The 22,198-nt window shown below is 33.8% G+C and overlaps 1 protein-coding gene across 1 annotated transcript; it reads left to right on the top strand.

Moving 5' to 3' along the window:
- Nucleotides 1–871: 871 nt before the first annotated feature.
- flr (actin-interacting protein 1 flr) lies at nt 872–21,532 on the top strand. The gene is made up of 13 exons (XM_090113572.1): nt 872–1,031; nt 1,140–1,352; nt 12,165–12,312; nt 12,890–13,070; nt 13,395–13,514; nt 14,170–14,334; nt 15,134–15,341; nt 15,823–15,951; nt 17,067–17,173; nt 17,692–17,794; nt 18,444–18,613; nt 20,314–20,464; nt 21,348–21,532. Exons 1-13 carry the CDS (start codon nt 1,016–1,018, stop codon nt 21,455–21,457), a joined length of 1,821 nt encoding a protein of 606 aa, XP_089969698.1. The 5' UTR covers nt 872–1,015; the 3' UTR covers nt 21,458–21,532.
- Nucleotides 21,533–22,198: the final 666 nt, after the last annotated feature.

Raw genomic sequence — 22,198 nt, 5'->3', positions numbered from 1 at the left:
ATGGCGATTATTACGTTTTCGCAAATTAATTTGAGGTTATTTGTATGTAAACAAAAACTAGTTTTTATAGTGCGACCAGCACAATTTGAGTCAAGAAGTTATATCCAATCCAACCAGCCTCAAATAAAGTACCTAGTTTAGATTTTACTACATAGTATGGTGATAACTGTTTTCATACAGCTATCTATTAATCAATCAAACCATAAGAAAAAAAATCATATTTACTGTATCATATTTACAGATACTGAAGATGCCCCGTACCCTCTTGCCAGTACTTCGAAACAGAGTGATGATCAGTCCTTTGAAGGAGTAGAATATTTAGATTTTGATGAATTATATTAATGTACAAAATTTATCTACAAAAAAAATAAAAATATGTGGTTTTCAAATCGCCTTGTTTTTTTCTACCCGACGGACCCAGAAAGAGGGTAATGTGTTTGAGCTGCATGTATGCTTGTTTGTTTGTATGTTTGATTCTATGTGCGCTTCTGCAGTCTAAACACTTGACCGATTTTTATAAAATAACTAATTCCAAATACATTTAAGTAAAATTTGACCTAGGTAGGTCAATTAAAATACTAATGTATTTTTGTCTTAAATTACACTATTGCTACACTGAAACAATTATAACGGTTTAAATCGCGGTATTTATTTTAGATTATATTATATACATTTTTGGATTTTTATTCTATAGTATCAAGATCGCTTGCGTCGCAGTATCAGTGTTGCTATATGAGCGACGGTGGCGCCCTCATTTATTTTCATCTCTTTTGTGTCGCACTGTATGTATTTTATTTTATCTGCAATAAATTACCAGAAATAAACACATACTTAATCTGTGGTATGATATATATTATCGCAAGTTGGCAACATTGGTTTGTCACGTCATTTTTGGCCTTTGGGAATGGAGTGCTAGCGGCTGATATTGTTTTACCATATAAGTCAAAAAGCCTAGAAAGTAATAATAATTTGTGTACAGTGTTAATTATTATAGTAAGAAGAACATCTTATAAGAATGTCTTATTCGAATAGTAAGTTTCAGTGTGAAAAGTGTGAGGTTTCGGAGCATGGCCGTGGTATATGAGAAAGATAGGTGGAATCTGTGGGTTTTGGTTGTGAATAAGTGCTTTCTTTCGCAGAATATACCCTCGCGGCTTTGCCGAGGACCCAGCGCGGTACTCCGTTGGTGCTTGGGGGTGACCCAAAAGGAAAGAACTTCTTGTATACCAACGGGAATTCCGTAATAATTCGGGATATTGAGAACCCGGCTATCGCGGATGTGTACACTGAACATTCTTGCCAAGTTAACGTCGCGAAGTACTCCCCAAGTGGATTCTATATTGCGTCTGGTGGTGAGTGATTTTTTATTATTAAAGTATTTTCTAAGATAATTACCTAATTACCATTATGCTATGATAACCTTAAATGCTGCTTACAAAAAATGTAGAGGATTAGTAAGAATTTTGTGAACTCTTTTTGTTATTCATAAAAAAACTGATTTGCAATATAATAAAGTACTTAACTATTATCATTATTTATGTAGTTTTCTGTACAATGATATCAGTATACTAAATACAATAATAAATAATACAACAAAAAGGGTTGATTCATTTTATGTTATTTTTAATATATTTCTATAAGTTTTATTCAGACTAAATAGGGTAATTGCGCCTGTTCGCGTCCACTTAGTGCAGTTGGAAAGTTTGAAGGAGAAAATAAAAATGTTCCAGAACAAATTTCAACTCAAAATTTATGTAACGTGTTCATTACATAGTCTTTTTTAAGATTTACTTTGAATTGTGTTGGAAATATCATGTGGTTTTTATTTATCTAGACAAATAGCAGAATTAGGCGTTTTACCCAGTTCGCGTCCAAAAATTCCAGTTTGCGTCCACCCGTGGACCAGTTCGCGTCCACCAGCTTAGAAAAGGAATTAAGAGTGTATTGAGTGATATTTTATCAGATAAATGCAAATAAAAATTAGATTTTAATAAATTATTTATTTACGAATATAGTTATTTAATAAAAACTGGCCAAATGCGAGTGGGACTCGCACACCGAGGGTTCCGTATTAACCTGTTTTTTTTCATATGTTTTAACTGTAAATGATTATTTTTTCAATATTTCCCTTATTTGTGCTATAAGACGTTGCTTCGTGCCAAACTTCAAGTGTCTGTGTTCACGTAAAGTACCCTGTAGGTTTTGATTCCCTTGCGAATGTAGAAATTTGCGAAAATTTGCAGCATAAACGGCTGTATCTTTTGATTGCTTTGGCTTATAAGTTTGATTTTTTCACTGCTTCAAGGGACCGTAGACTTGAGTATTCAATATAAATTTCAGCTTTATACCTCCACGCGTTACTGAGAAAAAGGGTCTTGACAGAAAGACAGACCGGCAGACGGACTGATATCAAAGTGATCCTACAAGGATTCCGGTTTTTCCTTTTGAGGTTCGGAACCCTAAAATCAACATTAATATTAATATAATTCACTTTAAGGAAACTGGAAAAACTTATTTATATTTATCTTATCATCAATAATAGAACTAAAAATTAACAAAAAACAAAGTTACGTTATGTAAATAAATAATAATCTATTAAGATTACCTACCTACCTTATTTTTTAGTTTCTAATGAATTAAATTTCTTTTTAGTTTATATTATTTTCTTAACCACAGACTTATTGAATCTCATTCTCAAAGATACTATAGTCTCATTCTTAGAATACCCATTTTAAAATGAAAAAATAGCATAAAAATTTACTAATTTGAATGAAAATTTTAATTATCAACTTGTGGTCTTAGTCAAAAATGTACAATCTATTTTAAATTACATATTTTAACAAACAATTCATTGCTACGTAATGAAAAACAATGTGGACGCAATATGTTCTATTGTTATGCACTACCTATAGGTATAGTTTGCGCCCACCGTGGACGCAAAATGGAAGTTGTACAAATTCGGTGTAGTAATTCGCGTCCACCTTATTTTAGCTATTAATTGTAAAATAAATTAGCTGATTTATAATCCATACTATTCCATGTTTTGTTAGCAAAGTAAAGAAACAGTTACATATTCAAAAATTCACATTTAACAATAAGATACTTACCGTCAAACGCGACGCTGCGCACTATTTTTTTCTCAAAATCCCGCGCGTTTTAGCTCTCTCGTTTAATAGCCAAAATTCAATATTTTTTTTAAATAGGATAGGCGGTGCGCAGGCATATTTTGAATATGTGTGCATGTCTCTTATACATTGAGCTATTATCGGAAATTTTTCTTATTACAATTTTACTTAAAGTATACTTATTTTCGTGAATTTTCTAAAAGATATCCGCAAAATGGACGCGAATAGGCATGTGGACGCGAACAGGCGCAATGACCCTACCTATATGTGTAATTTTTAGTGGCATATAAATTTAATAATATTAAAATTATTTCAATGAAAACTTAAACTGAATTTAAAGAACACTATAATATAAAGATTATTACAAATTCTTATAAGTTATTTTTTTCTCAAAACCTTAGTTAATTATTTAGAAAGTAATTTCCATAAAGAAGCAAATTAAAACTCATTCTAAAAAACATGAATGTGGATATCCTTTAAACGTGTTTACAATGTGTATGTGTGAGTCATACATTACAACTATATCCTTATAAGGTCATATAATGCCATATCTTATCATATGTTGTGTTTATTTATGTACCTTTATTTGGTTTGACAAATTAATATGTTATTACACTTATTACATTATTAATAACTCTATTAACACCTGTGGTCAATTTATGTTTGATTAATTAAAAAAGAATTAATCATTTGTTATCCTACTACTATTATAAAGGCGAAAGTTTGTAAGTATGGATGTATGGATGTTTGTTACTCTTTCACGCAAATACTACTGAACCGATTACAATGAAATTTAGCACACATATAGAGGGTAACTTGGATTAACACATAGGATAGGTCCCGTAAATTCTGCGGGAACGGGAACTATGCGGGTTTTTCTTTGAAAACGCGGGCGAAGCCGCGGGAGGAAATCTAGTGGTGCATAAAGATGTATTTGATAAATATGTAGGTTGTAGAGATTACTTGTAATATTACATTTTGGTAATCTCTTAAATTGCTTGCCTATTTGTTGATAATGATCCAATTTCATGTACCTTATATTTTAATTTTTTTTTTATTATATACAACTAGCTTTCCGCCCGCGGCTTCGCCCGCGTTTTCAAAGAAAAACCCGTTCCCGTAGGATTTCCGGTATAAAACCTATCCTATGTCCTTTCTCGGGTATCAAAATATCTCTATGCCAAATTTCATGCAAATTGGTTCAGTAGTTAAGGCGTGATTGAGTAACAGACAGACAGACAGACAGAGTTACTTTTGCATTTATAATATTAGTATGGATTGATATGGCTTGACTTCGCTTATATTTATCTAAGATAAAAATATGACACTCCCAAATAAGTTATAGTTAAGTGGAAATTATTATTTTGTAGTTGTATTTGTGATTATTCATATTTTCTTTTATTGATGGTGTGGAAAAATAATTTTAATCACACAAATCACCTCTTTATAATTTTATAGGGCTGCTGAGCTATTTTCCTTTAAGAAAATAATATATATTCATTAGTGCTTTAAAACTTAATTAAGTAGAGTAGAGGCTACTGATATGGCTTCTCTCATGAATAATTCCAAATATGGTGCCAAGGTTCTAGGGTTGCCTGTTTGATCTGACTCATGCATTAATAATTGTGTTATGATATCATTTTTATATTACACTAGCTATGTCCTGCGGTTACGCAAATATGTTATTCATAAATATCCATTGTAGGAATTCGACAAAACGACGACGAAAACGACCTTCCAAATTCGGCATATCCTAAGGACTGTAATTTAGAATACTTTAAAAAGAGAGCATACTCCTCCCTCAAAGGCCGGCAACGCAACCACAATACTCCAGAGTCTGTGGTTGTTCATGGGCGGTGCCAATCATCGCTTTCTGTACGGTGACGCGTAAGCTCGTTTGCCGACTTATAAATAAAAAAAAAAAAAATTCTTACAGCATTTATAAAAATCTCTGAATTTTTGCTATGTTTGTTGTTTATTTGCGAAATTCATATTTACACAATACAATATTCAAATATACATCTAAGTATATAATTATAAGTAGAATAAATATAGAAATATACAATTAGGGTTCACTTATAAATAGCCAATGTACCAAAATAAAATAGTGCATCTTGCCAATTTGATTCCAGTTACCAAATTATGTCATTGGCAATAATTAATAACGAAATAATAAACCCACTTATTTTAATATTGTTTCTGAATATATTTAATAAGTATATATATATATTTTGTATCAAAAGAAGGTTTTATCTACAGTAATAACTAAGTAAATAAATATTTAGTAGAGTTCTCATAAATATTGTTCTAAATTTGTTAGTGTGTTTGTATTTCTTTTTATCACGGCACAGTGGAGAGATTGTATTGTATTCATTGTATGTTAGGGGATAGATATTATAAAAAGAAGGCTAGAGAGAATCTATAGGCTTCTTTTTACGGTGGTGAAGCTCTACTTTCGGGCGCAGCCGTGGGCGGAGTGTAGTACTGTTAAAAATCCTCGATCTAGCTAGCCACCACCGATCGAAAAAACTTATTTAAAATGCACTATAAGCCCCAGTAGACAAGGGCCTTCACAATTAATTAATAAGAAGACAATATCGGGAAATACTCCTAACGAAATGGTTTACAAAAATACATCATATGTAGCCATATGGTTCCAAGGTCGTCATATCGAAAAAATCTTACTCCAGAACAATATTTAACGAAAACAAGTGTTTATTTGTTTTTGGCAACCCTGTGAATTGTAATGTGTGTTTGTATGAGTCGCTCTTTGAATGTGGGACTATTAAAATGGCAGTAGAAATTATTCAAGGTTCTAAGTAATGCTTACGTTATGTTATTTACAATTGAATTCTGGACCAACTACGCGAATTTACGTACTGTTAGAAATTTAACTACTGTACTGTAAATATTTATATGCGACTAAAGTACGTTGTTTTAGAAATATTCACCATATTGTACAAGAAATGAGAACATGGTAATTTCGTCTTCATCTATATAAATTATATTTTGTACCTCGAGTATACCTATGCTAATACGAATACAAGTTTTAAAATGTGTATCAACTGTATGTACTTTCGTTCAGTGGTCCTGTGCCGAAATAAATTGTAATCAATACATGTAATGTATTATTTTCTGCACAGAGCATGTCCGATTGAAACAATGGATTGCACTTAGGTAATTTTTATAGACATCAAAAAAGAGGCTTTGTGTAAGTAGATTCGCGCACGAAGGGTTCCGTAACATTATCTATAAAAATGGCAGAAAATAACGTTTCTTTTGGGAATAAATGAATGGATATATTGATCGCTTTCAATATTTAATTTATTGTGTTATTGTAGTAAGTAATAGCTTCAACAAAATAACATCAACATGTTTATGTTTATCGTATAATCTTATCGAGGTAAGGTAATTCAGCAGAATTCGTAATTGGGGCAAAAGACTTTACACATGATTTTGTAATTAATAGCTCTATTTCTCTATAGCGTTGGAATTTTAATAACGCAATGTACCTATTTCAGTTTTCGAAATAACTACCTATTTATATACTAAAACTCGCGTGATATCGTTCCAGAAAACTTAATATTAAATTAGTTCTTCATATAATATGGAAAAGAATAACTATTAAAATAAGTTTACCAAAATTAGTACAGCCATTCGCAAGTAATGACTAAGGTACTTACCCTATGATAAGCTGAACTTTTAACAACTTCCGGTCTTACATTTTACCGACGGCAAAAAAAGCTTCCTTCCAAGTGCAATAAGGACATAAATATGCAACCAAGCGGGTGCGACAGAGACAGCTATACATAATAATAGCTGCGAAATTTGATATGAATTCGCATGTAAAAGTTAGCAACAGTTTTAGAGCGATAGAAGGCGATGTAGCTTGGAGTTCGGCCAACTGGAGCGTAGATCCCTAACATGTTTATGTGCAAGCGATAGTGTATTTGGATAGACCATTTATACCTTTTTTTTCTGTACCTAACTAACAATGTGTGATTTTGTCGTTCACAAACGGCGTCGTCAGTTTGTAATATGCTGACAATTTACTTGTTCCACTGTCGACATAATGTGTGGATTTCAAGGATCTTCTACTTATTCAGCAAAGTTTGAAAATTCAATAACAATTTTGTATTATACTAACTAGGATCGTGCATTTGAGGATACTAGATTTCGGAACTTTTCATTAGGTATATCGACTTCATATATTGTTCTATATTCATTCGACTATTCAACATTGTAACGCTATGAAAACGATTTATCATCGTGATGCTTGTACTTTAAAAGCTGCCTTATAAAAGTATACGAAACTAGCGGTCCGCCCCGGCTTCGCCCGTGGTACATATTTCGCAATAAAAGGTAGCCTATGTTCTTTCTCAGGGTCTGTGCCAAATTTCATCAAAATCGGTCCAGTAGTTTATGCGTGAAAACCATACATACATACATACAAACCTTTCCTCTTTATAATAGGTATTACTCAACACATTTAAATATCATCAGCCGAAAGTCTTGTTAACAGAGGATAAACTGACAACTATATATTGTAAAAAAGCGTAAATGAAATAGTGAAACAAAATAAAAATATTATTCACTATATGTATAATATTCGCTGACCTTCTATTATTATATTATGGACAAAAAAAATTGGAGACCAATATTTTTTTACAAAATATAGCAAAAACCCGTCTAGAGAGAGAGAAAACATCGCTTTAGTTATTACAATATCTAGATCACATCAAGACAAGGGAAAATGTAAATACATTCTCACAATGATGAGAAAATTATAATAGACAATATGGGTTATTAAGGCTATGTGCATTTTCTTTTATAAAATATTCTCTTACTCTGGTTTTGTTTACTCTGTAAGAATACATAGAACTTAAACATTTATGTATTGAAGTAGACTTCTTCTAGAAGCACTTAATAAGCTTTATAACATACTTTTATCGTCAAGCCTCGGTTCGGAAAGCCGAAGAGACGACAGTTACTTGTAGTTATTTACAAATTACGTTTATTAGCCAAAGATAGCTTGTTCAAGTGAAAGTTGGTTATCATCTTTGGTTCAGTTGATTATAGCGCAATCGACTTACAACAGAATGGTGCAAGTGCAAAAAAACGGTATTAATAACCGTAAATATGTTTATCGGATAAAAATTAGCATCATATTAAAAGTTGAGCGAATACGGATTTAAATTCGTCGTTGCTTATTTGATAAGTGCATCGCCATATTTAAATTAATTGGGATTTCTTTTCGCAGTATTTTTTAATGCTAATCTTGTTATTTAGTTCCTAAACGGCTTTTAAGGTCATTGACCTCACCACTGGCAAAAATGACGTCACATCCCCAAAATATATTTCAGCACGGTTCTGTACCTTCTGTCGTTGACAATAGAGTTCATCATCATTTTAAACAATTGATCTGAATTGGTTAGCTTTCCGGATATCATATTGCCACTCTTGCCACTCTGTGGTTTGTGGGTTCCATATTAACCGGATATGATCGGCTCAATATAAATGGAACAGTGAAATATGTGGAGTTGACATTTTGTGTTATTTTTCTGCATCCTTATCTACCAAGAAGCAACTGTTTACTGTACTCATTTTTTTGTAGTTATATGTTTTGAATAAAGATTTGAATCTCATTTACTGCTGAATCGATGTGGTTGAGATTTTTATGCCTGGAAATAAAACGTTGGCAGGTTGTCGATTTTTTTTATTTTGGTACCTACCACGTAAATCCGCGGGCTGAGTCGACTAGCTTAATCTAAATATATCAGAATTCAGAATGATTAAAAAGTGTGAAAATAAGTGACGAAGTTTTAAAAACATTTAAAAAGTGCGTTAAATTTCTGCATTGAAAAGTCCACACGTAATAAACTGAATCAAACATCGATAAAATTTATCACAGAACAAATACTATATTTCTATTAGCTATAACAAATTTGGAAGGATCCTCTAGATTGAGATGTCAAGGACTATAAATCATATTCAAGAATATTATGATGCTTTGCATGCTCATAGGATTAACCGCTACTCCATATAGATGTATTTCGGAAGGTTTCCATGACAAAAGCCGTCGATAACCGTAGAATACTGTCGGCACTCGGAAAGTGCCTCAGTCATTACACCAATGTTATTTTTATTACGTCGTGAGCGACTGACCGTGACCGTAACGTGTTATAAAAATAATGCTTGCTTATTAAACTGAATTTTGATTACAGCGGTAATCGTTATTATCTAAGATAAAGTTTTCTTGTAATTTTTGTAATCAGCGCGGCGCCTCCACGCCTTTCTTGTTATCATGGTGTAATGCTTAAGATAAAATAGTATCGTTAGTGTTGTTGAATGTAATTGTTTTTAAGGTATATATGGGTTAAAGTTGGAAATTATACTGATATTTTTAATGAATTGAGAGAGGTTATAAAGCAGTATTATTTCAAACTAGCTGTGCTCTGCGGTTTTACCCGCAGTGCACCGCTCCTGTTGGTCTTAGCGTGATGATATAAAGCCTATAGCCTTCCTCGATAAATAGATTAGCGCTTTCAAACAAACAAATAAACTCTTCAGCTTTATAATATTATTATTTATTATACATTTAGATGTATAAAAATGGCAGATCTATATAGGTAGTCAAGCACCATCAATTTTACACAATGGAAAGGGGAATTAATACTGCTTTTAAACATCATGGTACCCCCTAAGAATGCAAAAAATCAGTACAATTTACAATGTGTGAGCAATAAAATAATACGATTATTTGATGACTACTACTGTTATTCAAGAGTTGGCTTGGGAATGTTCGTACCGCCTCATGAATTTTCTACATAACTTTTTTCATTTCCGACGTTTATAATAATCTATTTTTATTATTCAGTGTTTATACCGGGTTGGAACAAACAAACATGCAAAAACTACACTCTTTCTTCTTTATAATGTTAATCTATACTTCTATACTAATATTATAAAGCTGAAGAGTTTGTTTGTTTGAACGCGTTAATCTCAGGAACTGCTGGTCCGATTTGAAAAATTCTTTCGATATTAGATAGCATATTTATAGAGGAAGGCTATAAGCTATATATCTTCTCGCTAAGACCAACAGGAGCAGAACACTGCGGGTTAAACCGCGGAGCACAGCTAGAGTTGAAAATATTTATGAGTGTAAAATAAATTCAAATTCAAATTATATTTATTTGCAAGAATGTAGTTACAAATTATAGATGTTTTAATTACAATATCATGTGGCTAATATATTCTACCCATCGATTGGGTGTGCAAATATATACTAGCAAAGAAAATTCAAGGCATATAGTTTGTAGGTAATACAGAAATTAGTATTCATTTGATTTGATTGTGGAAGCGATTAATTTATCTAGTCTGGCAATCTTCCCGTCCAAACATTTTCACATACATTTAAATAACAACTGATAGATAGAGTAATTCTAACATACTGTGAATAGTTGATGATTTTAGAGATAAGAGCTTTTTTGTTATTCTCTATTTTGATGTTAATTATTGTAGTCGAATCTTTTTAAATAATGTGTGGATATTGGATAATATAAAATGTAAAGCTATAATGAAAAAACATTACCTGCTTTGCATCGCACTGATGAAATATGATGATGATGGTGATGATCAATGATAAATTTTATACATGTATACTTCGTATCACAAAAACTGCATTCTCTATTTGTCAATCAGCTCATGAATGAGCTAAATTAGCAAAAAGTAGGTACATACAGAGGCGGCTCGCCCTAAGGAGCGCTGGTGCAGTGAACTCCCATAAATAATTATAATAAAATCATAGTCCTTAATTTAATTATTACCATTAATTATTACTATTTAAAATCAATCGTAATCTTTAAAACTACTGTTAATACCAATGAATATATCCATCATTCCATCATCCCATACACCTGTATAATACCTACTGTATTATGTAACGCGCGAAGCGGAGCGCTCACGATTGCGCTCCAATGAAAAAAGATTTAGTACATTTCCTAATACGAAATCCAATAGGAGTGAAAGAGAGGGTTTTGCCAGAGCCCTGCGCGTGAAACAAAAGATTTTCTATGGAAAAGTAGCAAAATTCGGAGCGCCGCACCCGCAAACGTTGCCGGTTCGTTTTTACCGCCAGGCAGGACAGCGATTGCGCGCGAGGTTGCCAGTTACCACTTCTATAATATAAACAAACACTCGAGTCAACTTCAATGCACGCGCGCGATTCATGCAATTTTCTAATTAAAATTATAAAATACGTGTTGAAATAGCCTGTAGTTATCAGTATTACTTGTGAGTGTTAAAATTAACAATAATTATAATGTGGCGTTCATTAAAAAGTGTGATAAAACGTTACAAATTCGGCTTGAATGTAAAGCTAAGGGACCGCCACGGCCTGAACTTGATCTTACGCAAAAATGTACGACAAAAACGAAAACATATACGCGTGTGTTTAAATCTGAACAATATGTGAAAACACCGTGGTTGTTTGGTTGTGATGAAAGCAACAAACTATTTTGTTTTCCGTGTCTTTTATTTAAAGCGGGCGCGGCCGGCGGAGGTGAGAGTGCTTGGACTGAAACGGGCGTTGACGACTTAGCTCATCTTTCAATCAAGATGAAAAAACATTCACAATCTCGGTACCATTTGTTGAATGAACTGCAATTGGCGTCTATCGGTCTTGTCGCTTTAAGTTATAGATATTTTTGCACACCAAAAAGAAAGACGTATCACGTATGCATTTTCTTTATAAGTAATTTTTTTGATAAATTGTACTGCTTTACACCATGTATTTTCAGTGTTTTATTTCAAGTGAACACCCATAAAATTTTGTCACGAGCCGCCTCTGGGTACATATTAAGAATCTTGCTACAACCACCTACTAAATTCTGCTCGTCATGTGTCTAAAGTATTAAACCGATTTTTTATAAAAAATATCCTATATAATTAAGAATCTCGATCCAACCTTGCAAATATACTTAAGATAATATGTCCAAGTAATAAGTATGATACAAATTAAACTACATCAAATGCTTACAGATGTGTCCGGCAAAGTGCGAATTTGGGACACAGTTAACAAAGAGCACATCCTCAAGAATGAGTTCCAGCCGATCGGAGGGCCCATTAAGGACATCGCGTGGAGTTCTGACAACCAGAGAATGGTGGTTGTTGGCGAGGGGAGGGAGAGGTATGTACTATGTAGTAATCAAAACTCAAAAATTTCAAACTCAAACATTTATTTATTCAATTATACTTCTTATAAAAGCACTTTCGAATCGTCATAACATTTTTTGCATTTACCACCGATTCGGAAAGCAGTATCTATGGAGAATAACTGGCAAGAAACTCCATAGTTGCTCTTTTAAAGGTTTAGATGTGTAGAAACATAAAAGGGTAAGAAGAATAGTGTAGAATAGTATTGTATTAGAATTTTTTAAGTAATCTTTAAAAATTTACTATTTTACCAGAAAAAACTTTAACTTTATCGTATTGTCGTATTTCACATAGACATAACTAAAAGTGACAAATCCCTGGTTTAAAGTTACACTGTGTTTAAATTGTTTTGTGGTAATACTAATTTTATAAAGCTTATAAACTCTCCAGAGTTTGTTTGTTTGTTTGAACGCGCTAATCCCATCAACTACGGTCCGATTTGAAAAAATTCTTTATATCATGCTATCATCACGCTGACCAACAGGAGCGGAGTCACACGGGTGAAACCGCAGAGCGCAGCTAGTATCTATATATGTATCTAAAACTTGCAGATTCGGCCACGTGTTCATGTCAGAGACTGGTACATCAGTGGGAGAGATCAGTGGGCAGTCGAAAGCTATTAATTCCGTGGACTTCAGACCGGCTCGGCCGTTCCGTATCGTCACAGCTTCGGAGGATAATACGCTGGCCGTGTTTGAAGGACCACCCTTCAAGTTTAAGTGTACTAAACAGGTGATTATGTTAAAATATTTGTAAAAAAACTCTACGGTTGACTAACGGTTTTACAATCATTTATCAACACATATTCTTACATACTCAAATGCGTGCACTTTGTTTTCTTTAATAACTAATACATAAAATGTTTAAATGTTATATATTGTTATTCTTAAGGACTTAGCACAGATAAACTCAAAAATAATGTCACCTATGGTGAATTATTATAGAATAGTAGGTACTGGTAATAGTAGGTAGGACACCTATTCTGTACTTATAAAATATATTTCTATGTAAAAATTAATTATTCGATCTATTTTAATAAGTTTTAATAAATTACAGGAGCACACACGTTTCGCCCAAGCGGTGAGGTACAGTCCGGACGGGAAGCTATTCGCTTCAGCGGGCTTTGATGGGAAAATCTTCCTGTTTGATGGACAGACGTCTGAACTTAAGGGAGAGGTGAGATATTTATTTATTTATCTAATATGTAAACGAAGTTATAAAATTCTGGTATCACGGTATTCGTAGAAAAGTCCTCCGAAACGGCTTGACCGATTCTTATGATATTTTGTGTGACCATCGGGTAGGTCTGAAAATAGGAGAATATATTTTTTATGCCCCTAAATCAAAAGAATAAACAGAAAAACGCAGGCAGAAAAACGTTTGCTAGGACAGTTAGTTTTTTTTTTATAAATTCTTATTTGTTTGTTATTAGCTCTATTTACCCTGCTGTCAAAATTTGCGTGCGTGGATGTTTCTTTGGCACACCCTATAGCCCAAACAGCTTGATGGATTTTGATCTGTGTCGTTGTAATTATCAAAATCATTGTTGTATTGATGTCACTACGTAAAGTAGCATTCAGTTTTTGACGTGATAACGTCTTATAATTCGATAGAGCCGGCTGCACGCACGAAAAAACATGACTCATGCGGCGTTACCTCGCTCTGAGGCGTTCCATGTAAGACTTGAAGTGCAAGCGAGAGCGCGGAACGAGCGACAAAGAAGCACAATCGGACGTTGTCACATTCAACTATCGTCAGTAAACCGACTTTACAGACAACCAATTTTTCATAAAAATTATAATTCTTACTTATAATTAATTTATCTTCACAGATCGGATCGCCAGCGCACAAAGGCGGTGTGTACGGTATAAGCTGGTCCCCCGATGGGAAGCAATTGCTCTCCTGTTCCGGGGATAAAACCTGTGCGATTTGGGATGTTGAGACCATGCAGAGGACCACATTGTTCCCCATGGGGTCCGCTGTTGAAAACCAGCAGGTGAGATATGTATAGAAATAGATAAAACCTTTTTTTTCTATTGGGGAAATCTTCCAAAGATACCCACGGCCCCCCGGGAAGGAGCCGTGGGTTATGTCGGATTCTTACCGACTAAAACCCCACTGTGTTCCGTCGAGCCGCTTTAATGATGGGGCCGCGGGTATTTGTTAGAATTCTTCCGCGACCAAATAGATAAGCCCTGTGCGATTTGGGATGTTGAGACCGTGCAGAGGACCACATTGTTCCCCATGGGGTCAGCGGTTGAAAACCAGCAGGTGAGATATGTATAGAAATATAGGGAAGTAGGAAAAAAAACTTGATAGGTAGATAGATTTACGTAGATAGAAAGATAGTAGATAGTAGAGCTACTCCTATGTTCCAATATCGGCAAATGTATAATTCATCGAATTAATAGGTAGGTAGAAATATTCTAGGATAGCTAACAGCCGAGTGAATGTGGAAAGAAATGAAATGAATACAATGAAATATATATATATTCAATAAAATAAAATTTATTAATTTTTATTTATTTATTTAATCATTTATTGTACCACACCATTTAATATTACAATGTACAGTATAATATATATTTGTATGGATGCGAGGTAATGTACAAAAGGTGACCTTATCGCTTAAAAGCGATTTCTTCCAGGCCTATTTACCCAGATAATGTAGAGAACGGAGTATTGCATGTTTCCCAAAACGATAGTGAAGATCCATCAAGTGAGAAAATATGGCTTTTAAGAAGTTATATAAATTTTTATGTAAAAAATTGCTATAAAATTATTCCCCGTTCCAGGTATCCTGTCTATGGCAAGGCAAACACCTCCTCTCCGTGTCTCTGTCCGGTGACATCAACTACCTGGACATAGACAATCCGGAAACACCATTACGCGTGATCACCGGACACAACAAGCCGATCACGTGTCTCTGCTTGTCTCTGGACCGGAAGCGCTTGTATACGGCCAGCCATGATGGCGCTGTCGCTCATTGGGATGTTAGTTCCGGTGAGTTTTGTACCATAGACAATTGTATCTATTCTCTTTTGTGTGTTCTTGGTTGTCTCTGGTCCGGAAGTTGTTAAGTTTTTGTACCATAGACAATATCGGGTGAATTTTTTTTTGTCTCTGGAGCGGAAATTGATGTAAATGAGTCATTATGGTGCTGTTCTGCGTTAGAATGTTGTCTATTAAGTTTTTGTACCATAGACAAATGTTGGATACGTTTTTGACTTGTGTCTATGTTTGTCTCTGCACTGGCAGTGCAGTTCATAAAGCTGATGTGATGGTTTAGAGAGTTAGCTATTTGAAAGGAAGGTTGGCGGTGTGAGTAAATGTAAATGTAATGTATTCAAACATAAATTTCAGCAATAAAAAATTTGACTATACTATAAATTATTTTTAATTAAACTCTTCAGCTCTATAATATTAGTAAACATTATTTTCTCGTATCTTATTATATAATTATATTTTATATTTATTTCCCCAGGTGTGGGCGGTAAAGTGACCGGTTCGGGTCACGGTAACCAAGTGAACGGTATGCGCTTGTCGAAAAATGGCGCTCTGCTCACTTGCGGTATAGATGACTCGCTGAGATTCGCACAGCCGAAGGCTGAAGGTATGTTTATTTATTGAAGTGAAAACTTCTTTAGCGGCGTTGAGCACTTTTTCTGTAATGGGTATAAAATCTTAAACTCGCGTCAGGACACGTGACCTGATCGAAAAAGCGTAAGACGGATACCATTCCAAAATATCAAACATGCACAACGTTAATAATCAAGTTTTCACTTCTGCCGGCACTCCCCCAGTGCAACCCGTCATTTTTTTTAATTTTAAACACTTTATTGTGCTGCCAACATAACACAAGTAGGTACAATAGAACTTAAACTAGTACAAACAACACAGAGGGCGGCTTTATTACTAACATGAAATCTCTTCCAGGCAACCAACAGATGTATGATAATATGTGTTTGTATATCATTTGTTTACAATGGGCAGCATTGGGGGAATAGAGGCGATCACGATAGTGTCATAATTTACAGATACAAGTAGTAGGGAAACTTAATAATTATAAATATTCGAAAATTCGCTTGCTTTCACTGGGAATCGAACGAACTAAATATGAAAAAAAAAATAATATATTATTTCATTCTTCAAATCGGCATAAATAAGATTAAAAACTAATAAATTGTTATTTTTTAAATAATAATTGTTAAAAAAAATACAATAACTGTAACTTATAGTAATACTAGCTTTCCACCCGCGGCATCGCCCGCGCAATCAAAGAAAAACCCGCATAGTTCCCGAGGAATTTCCGGGATAAAACCTATCCTAGGTCCTTTCTCGGGTATCAAAATATCTATCTATTTTAGCGTACATACATGTCTGCTCTAAAGAATTATAATATACTAGTGGCCCGCCCCAGCTTCGCCCGTTGTACATATTTCGCAATAAAAGGTAGCCTATGTCCTTTCTCGGGTATCAAAATATCTCTATACCAAATTTCATGCAAATTGGTTCAGTGGTTAAGGCGTGATTGAGTAACAGACAGACAGACAGAGTTACTTTCGCATTTATAATATAAGTATGGATTGGGCTCATTTTATTATCACGCCGGTGAAGGTCGACCTATATTCGGATCTTAGACCATAATATTAGTAGGATGATTCAAAAGAGCTTCTAGAAGAAGTCTAATTGAATGAATAAATGTTTGAGTTAAATATTTATTTTTAGGAGAAGCTCCTTCATACACGGAACAGTCGGTGCCGCTCGGAGCTCAGCCGCGTGCTATGGACCAGCTTTTAGATGACGATATTACTATAGTCGCTACTGTTAAAGAGGTATTTTTATATATATTTTGTTTAATTGTTTTGAAATAGGAATGAAAGTCCACCACCGCCTTGGTTCAGGGTTTGATTCCCGGTGGAGACGAAAAAAAAAAATGTCTCGGTCTGGCAGGACACAGAAGGCTGATCACCTACTTGTCCCTAAAGAAAATCGATCAGTGAAACAGATGTATAATGCATCTGCCCCTTACCCCACTAGGGGACATGGGACTTTTAGGAATAAAAGTCAATGGTCGCTTTGTCAAAGATCATGCACAATTTAAAATAAATAACTGTTAAATAAATAGTGTGCCTGTATATCACACACTTTTTTATTATTATTAAATGCATGTTATTACTTATTAGATGAAACTATAATTGAAATATTTGTCCTAAAAAACAACATTTTCAAAAATTCTTTATTTTGAACAAAAATAAAGGGAATATAAACTTAATTAACATGAATATGAGCAAAATAATTGTTATTATTGACACATTTCAGTATATTAATCGTGTAATAATTGAATTTTCAGCTAATCATACTGTCTGGTGGAGTGAAACGTGGCGCTTTGCCGATAAAGTACGAACCGTCGTGCGTCACGATTAACCATCAGAATAAAGATGTCGCTGTTGGAGGTCAGTTTAAATTAATATGATTAAATCTACACTAAATATTAACCAACTCATCTTGTTTATCTTCTACTATATAAAAATAAGTCGGGTTTTCCTTCCTGACGCTATAACTCCAGAACGCACGAACCGATTTCCACGCTTTTGCATTTCTATGGAAAGGTCTCGGGCTCCGTGAGGCTTATAGCAAAGAAAATCCGGGAAAAATTTCAACAGAAAAGCGGGAAAAAATGAAATGTGGTGGCGAAACGGAGTTCGCCGGGTTTGCTAGTTTTCTATGTATTTTAGCTCATGTATGTACAATAAAATGTAATAAATAAATAACGTAATAAAGAGGAAACATTCGTATTTTACCGAGTAGTGATCTATTTTTGCCTCGGGTCAAAGGAACAAGATTTTATACCGGTTTTATAAGGTCTTTTTGCGTGAAAAGTAAAGATAAATCCATATGTTCTTACAAACGTTTTAGTTAAATATTAGCAGGGTAGTTGAATTTCCGATAAAAGTGTGTTTTCTTTAGTTTTTTACCTGTTTCACTTTAAAATAACGTGCTAATATTTCTAAAACTAAAAAAAATCTATTAATTTCTATATTTTTTCACAGATTATGTTTTTTTTTAACTCAAAAAATCCCTAATTTCTATATTATTTCACAGGTGACGACAGCAAAGTGCACATCTACACATTATCCAATTTCGAGTTGACACCAAAAACGGAGTTAGTGCATTTGGGTGCTATAAGTGACGCGAGATACAGTCCCGACTGCAAGTACTTAGTGGCTTGTGATGCTAACAGGAAATTGATACTCTATGATGAAGAGTATAAGGTTGGTTTTTGCTTGTTTTCGTTAGTTTTTTAATCATGTAATTTGAAATGCTCGTTAGTTTTTACGCTAATAGGAAACTGATACTCTATGACGAGGAATGTCAGGTTGGTTTTCTATCAAACCAATCATATCTCTACATTAACAGTCTTACTAATAAAATGTTACCCATTCGCTATGCAATGGATTAGTTATTGCAATAACCTGTCTTGTTTTTACGATTGACGTTTCATGTGAGCAAGAGCAGGACACAGCTATGGTAGAAAATGGTAGAAATTTATCCATTGTTTAACTTTTTATTAGTAAGGCCGTTAGAGTTTGAAGCGATTACTAGGTCTTTATACGTATCCTCTGCTAGTAACGCAGCCTAAGGTCAGCTTTCGGTTGTTTTTACTTTTTACTAGATATAAATGCGATTTATGAAGGACAGTTTAAATACAACTGAAAGAATAGAATAAAATCGCTCTGGCGGGTCACGAGTGGCTGAGTTGGTCAGGCATCCGCCCCGGAATGGCGCGAAAGGATGCGGGTTCGAGTCCCGCTGAGTGATCGATTTTTAGGGTTCCGTAGCCAAAATGGCAAAAACGGAACCCTTATAGTTTCGTCATGTCCGTCTGTCCGTCTGTCCGTCTGTCCGTCTGTCACAGCCGATTTACTCGGAAACTATAAGTACTACAGTGATGAAATTTGATGGGAATATGTGTTGTATGAACCGCTACAAAAATATGACACTAAATAGTAAAAAAAAGAATTGGGGGTGGGGCCCCCCATACATGTAACTGAGGGATGAAATTTTTTTTTTCGATGTACATACCCGTGTGGGGTATCAATGGAAAGGTCTTTTAAAATGATATAAAGTTTTCTAAAAAACATTTTTCTTAAAGTGAACGGTTTTTGAGATATCAGCTCTCAAAGTCGTAAAAAGTATGTCCCCCCCCCTCTATTTTTATAACTACGGGGTATAAAATTCTAAAAAAAATAGAGGTGATGCATGCTAATTAACTCTTTCAACGATTTTTGGTTTGATCAAAGTATCTCTTATAGTTTTTGAGATAGGTTGATTTAACTGTAATTTATTATATTTGCTGCTACGGAACCCTTTGTGCGCGAGCCCGACTCGCACTTGGCCGGTTTTTTATTTTCTATTCTTAATGCTACTAATATTATAAATGTGTAAGTTTGTGAAGATATGTGTGTGTGTGTTTGTTACTCTTTCACGCAAATACTACTGAACCGATTACAATGAAATTTAGCACACATATAGAAGGTAACTTGGATTAACTTATAGGATAGATTTTATCCCGGAAATCCCACGGGAACGGGAATCATACGGGTTTTTCTTTGAAAACGCGGGCGAACCCGCGGGCGGATGCTAGTAAATTTATGCTTATAAAGCATTTGAATGCAATAAAACGAGAAATATCGAATTCAATATTATTATTGAAATGAAAACTTCTTTAGCGGCGTTGAGCACTTTTTCTGTAATGGGTATAAAATCTTAAACTCGCGTCAGGACACGTGACCTGATCGAAAAAGGACGGATACCATTCCAAAATATCAAACATGCTCAATGTTAATAATCAAGTTTTCACTTCTGCCGGCACTCCCCCAGTGCAAACCGTCTTTTTTTTATTTATTTATTACTTTATTATTATTATTTATTCAAATAACAATATATTATTATATCCCGTTATATATTTCAGCTTGCTCACAATAAAGAGTGGGGTTTCCACACCGCCCGTGTGAACTGCGTGTCGTGGAGTCCGGACGGGAACCGGGTCGTGTCCGGATCGTTGGATACGACGCTCATCGTGTGGAGTGTTAGCGCACCGGCCAAACATCTTACTGTTAAGAGTGAGTTTTTTTTATAATCCCACTAATATTATAAACTAGCTGCGCCTCGCGGTTTCGCGCCCGCATTGCTCCGCTCCTGTTGGTCTTAGCATGATGATATATAGCCTATATTACTCGTGGATGATGTAGCTTTCGAATGGTGAAAGAGTTTTTAAAATCGGTCCAAGTTTATGAGCCTATTCATTACAATCCAAGAAACAAACAAACAAAGTTTTCCTCTTTATAATATTAGTGTAGATATCTGTTTTTTTCGCAACTGTACATTTAATTGTCATAAAGTCGGTCAAGTTCGAGTCTGTACTGCAAAAAATATTTACCCAATCAATTTTTCATCTTCCTGATTAGATTTAGATCATTAATGTTTTGATAAACTAGTTTTGCCACGTGGTTTTACCTGCGCACAAATCAAAGGCAAAAGCAACTATGCATCACTGATAAGACAGTATCATCAAAATCCATACATTGGTTTTCGCGTGAAAGTGGAATTAAACATACACCAATCCCTCCTCACAAACATTCACGTTTATATTATAATGTATTAGTAAATACAATATAAATAATAAGTAATAATAAAATATATTTAGTTATTAAATATATTATTTGGATAATTATAAGTAAGATAGTATTTTCCTGTGTTTTATTTTACGCTAGTAGCGTTGGGTTAAGCAATGTAATGAATAAATCTCGTTTAAAATTCGTTAAAAAGTATTATTAGTTTTTAATTTAAGTAAATTTATAATTCCTTAATTCATTGAATCATCATAAGTCCACTTTTTAGTAACAATATTCTTATACCTATGTTAGTAATACATAATACCAAATTAATAGATAATTTTATTTGAGTCAATATAATATAATAATAAATCATTATTATTTATTACAGACGCACACCCCCAAAGTCAAATAACAGGCGCGGTGTGGATCGACGACGAGACGATCGCATCGGTCGGACAGGACGCTAACACGCGCATCTGGAATGTGCCTAACGCTTAAATATTGGGGATAAGGCACTTTGCAGACTAATTACAATGTTTTTTTTTTTTTTTAATTGGATTATATTTGTAGTGAGGTTTTAATTTGATATGTAGTGAGGCAACGGAGTTATTTTTTTCATATTTTTGGTTAAAATTTCGATTTGCTACAAAATTAAAATAGTTGAGTTCTTTTTTCAAATTTTAATTGAATAATTATGAACGTATTTTTTAAATAAAAAAAACTGTTTGTCAATTTTATATTAATTTTATTTAACTTACCTGAATTAAATGTATTTTTGGAATAAGAATAAATGGAGATAAGTTGTTAACAAATTTTTTACGCTGTGCTTATTCTTATACAAACATATTTTATGCTCGCATATTTTTGATAAATTCAAAAATCTCATCTTTTTTTAAATTGTCATTGAGTATCATAAAATTATTTATAAGTACTTATATATTATAATATTATTTGATAATTAATTATAATGTAGTTCTTTCTCTATTTGCGCTCAACATATATTTTAAATTATTGCTTATATATATTTAATAATATTAAAACCCTTGTTAAAATTTTAAGATTTTTTTGCCAATGTCTTACAAATAATAATTATTCGAATCCTCTTTGTATTTATTAATAAAAATATTGTAATTAGTTTGTAGATGCGTATAGTTTTTAACAGGGACGGATTTCGCGAAACGGGGCCCCTAATGCTTACTATATAGGGGCCCCATATACTATAAGTAAAACTTCAAAATG

Source organism: Colias eurytheme, chromosome 20, assembly GCF_061535395.1.
Source record: "Colias eurytheme isolate Ceu_HAF_F1 chromosome 20, ilColEury1 Martin Lab GWU primary, whole genome shotgun sequence".
Taxonomy (NCBI): domain Eukaryota; kingdom Metazoa; phylum Arthropoda; class Insecta; order Lepidoptera; family Pieridae; genus Colias; species Colias eurytheme.
The sequence above is the reverse complement of the archived record's forward strand: the minus strand, read 5'-3'. Positions and strand labels throughout refer to the sequence as shown.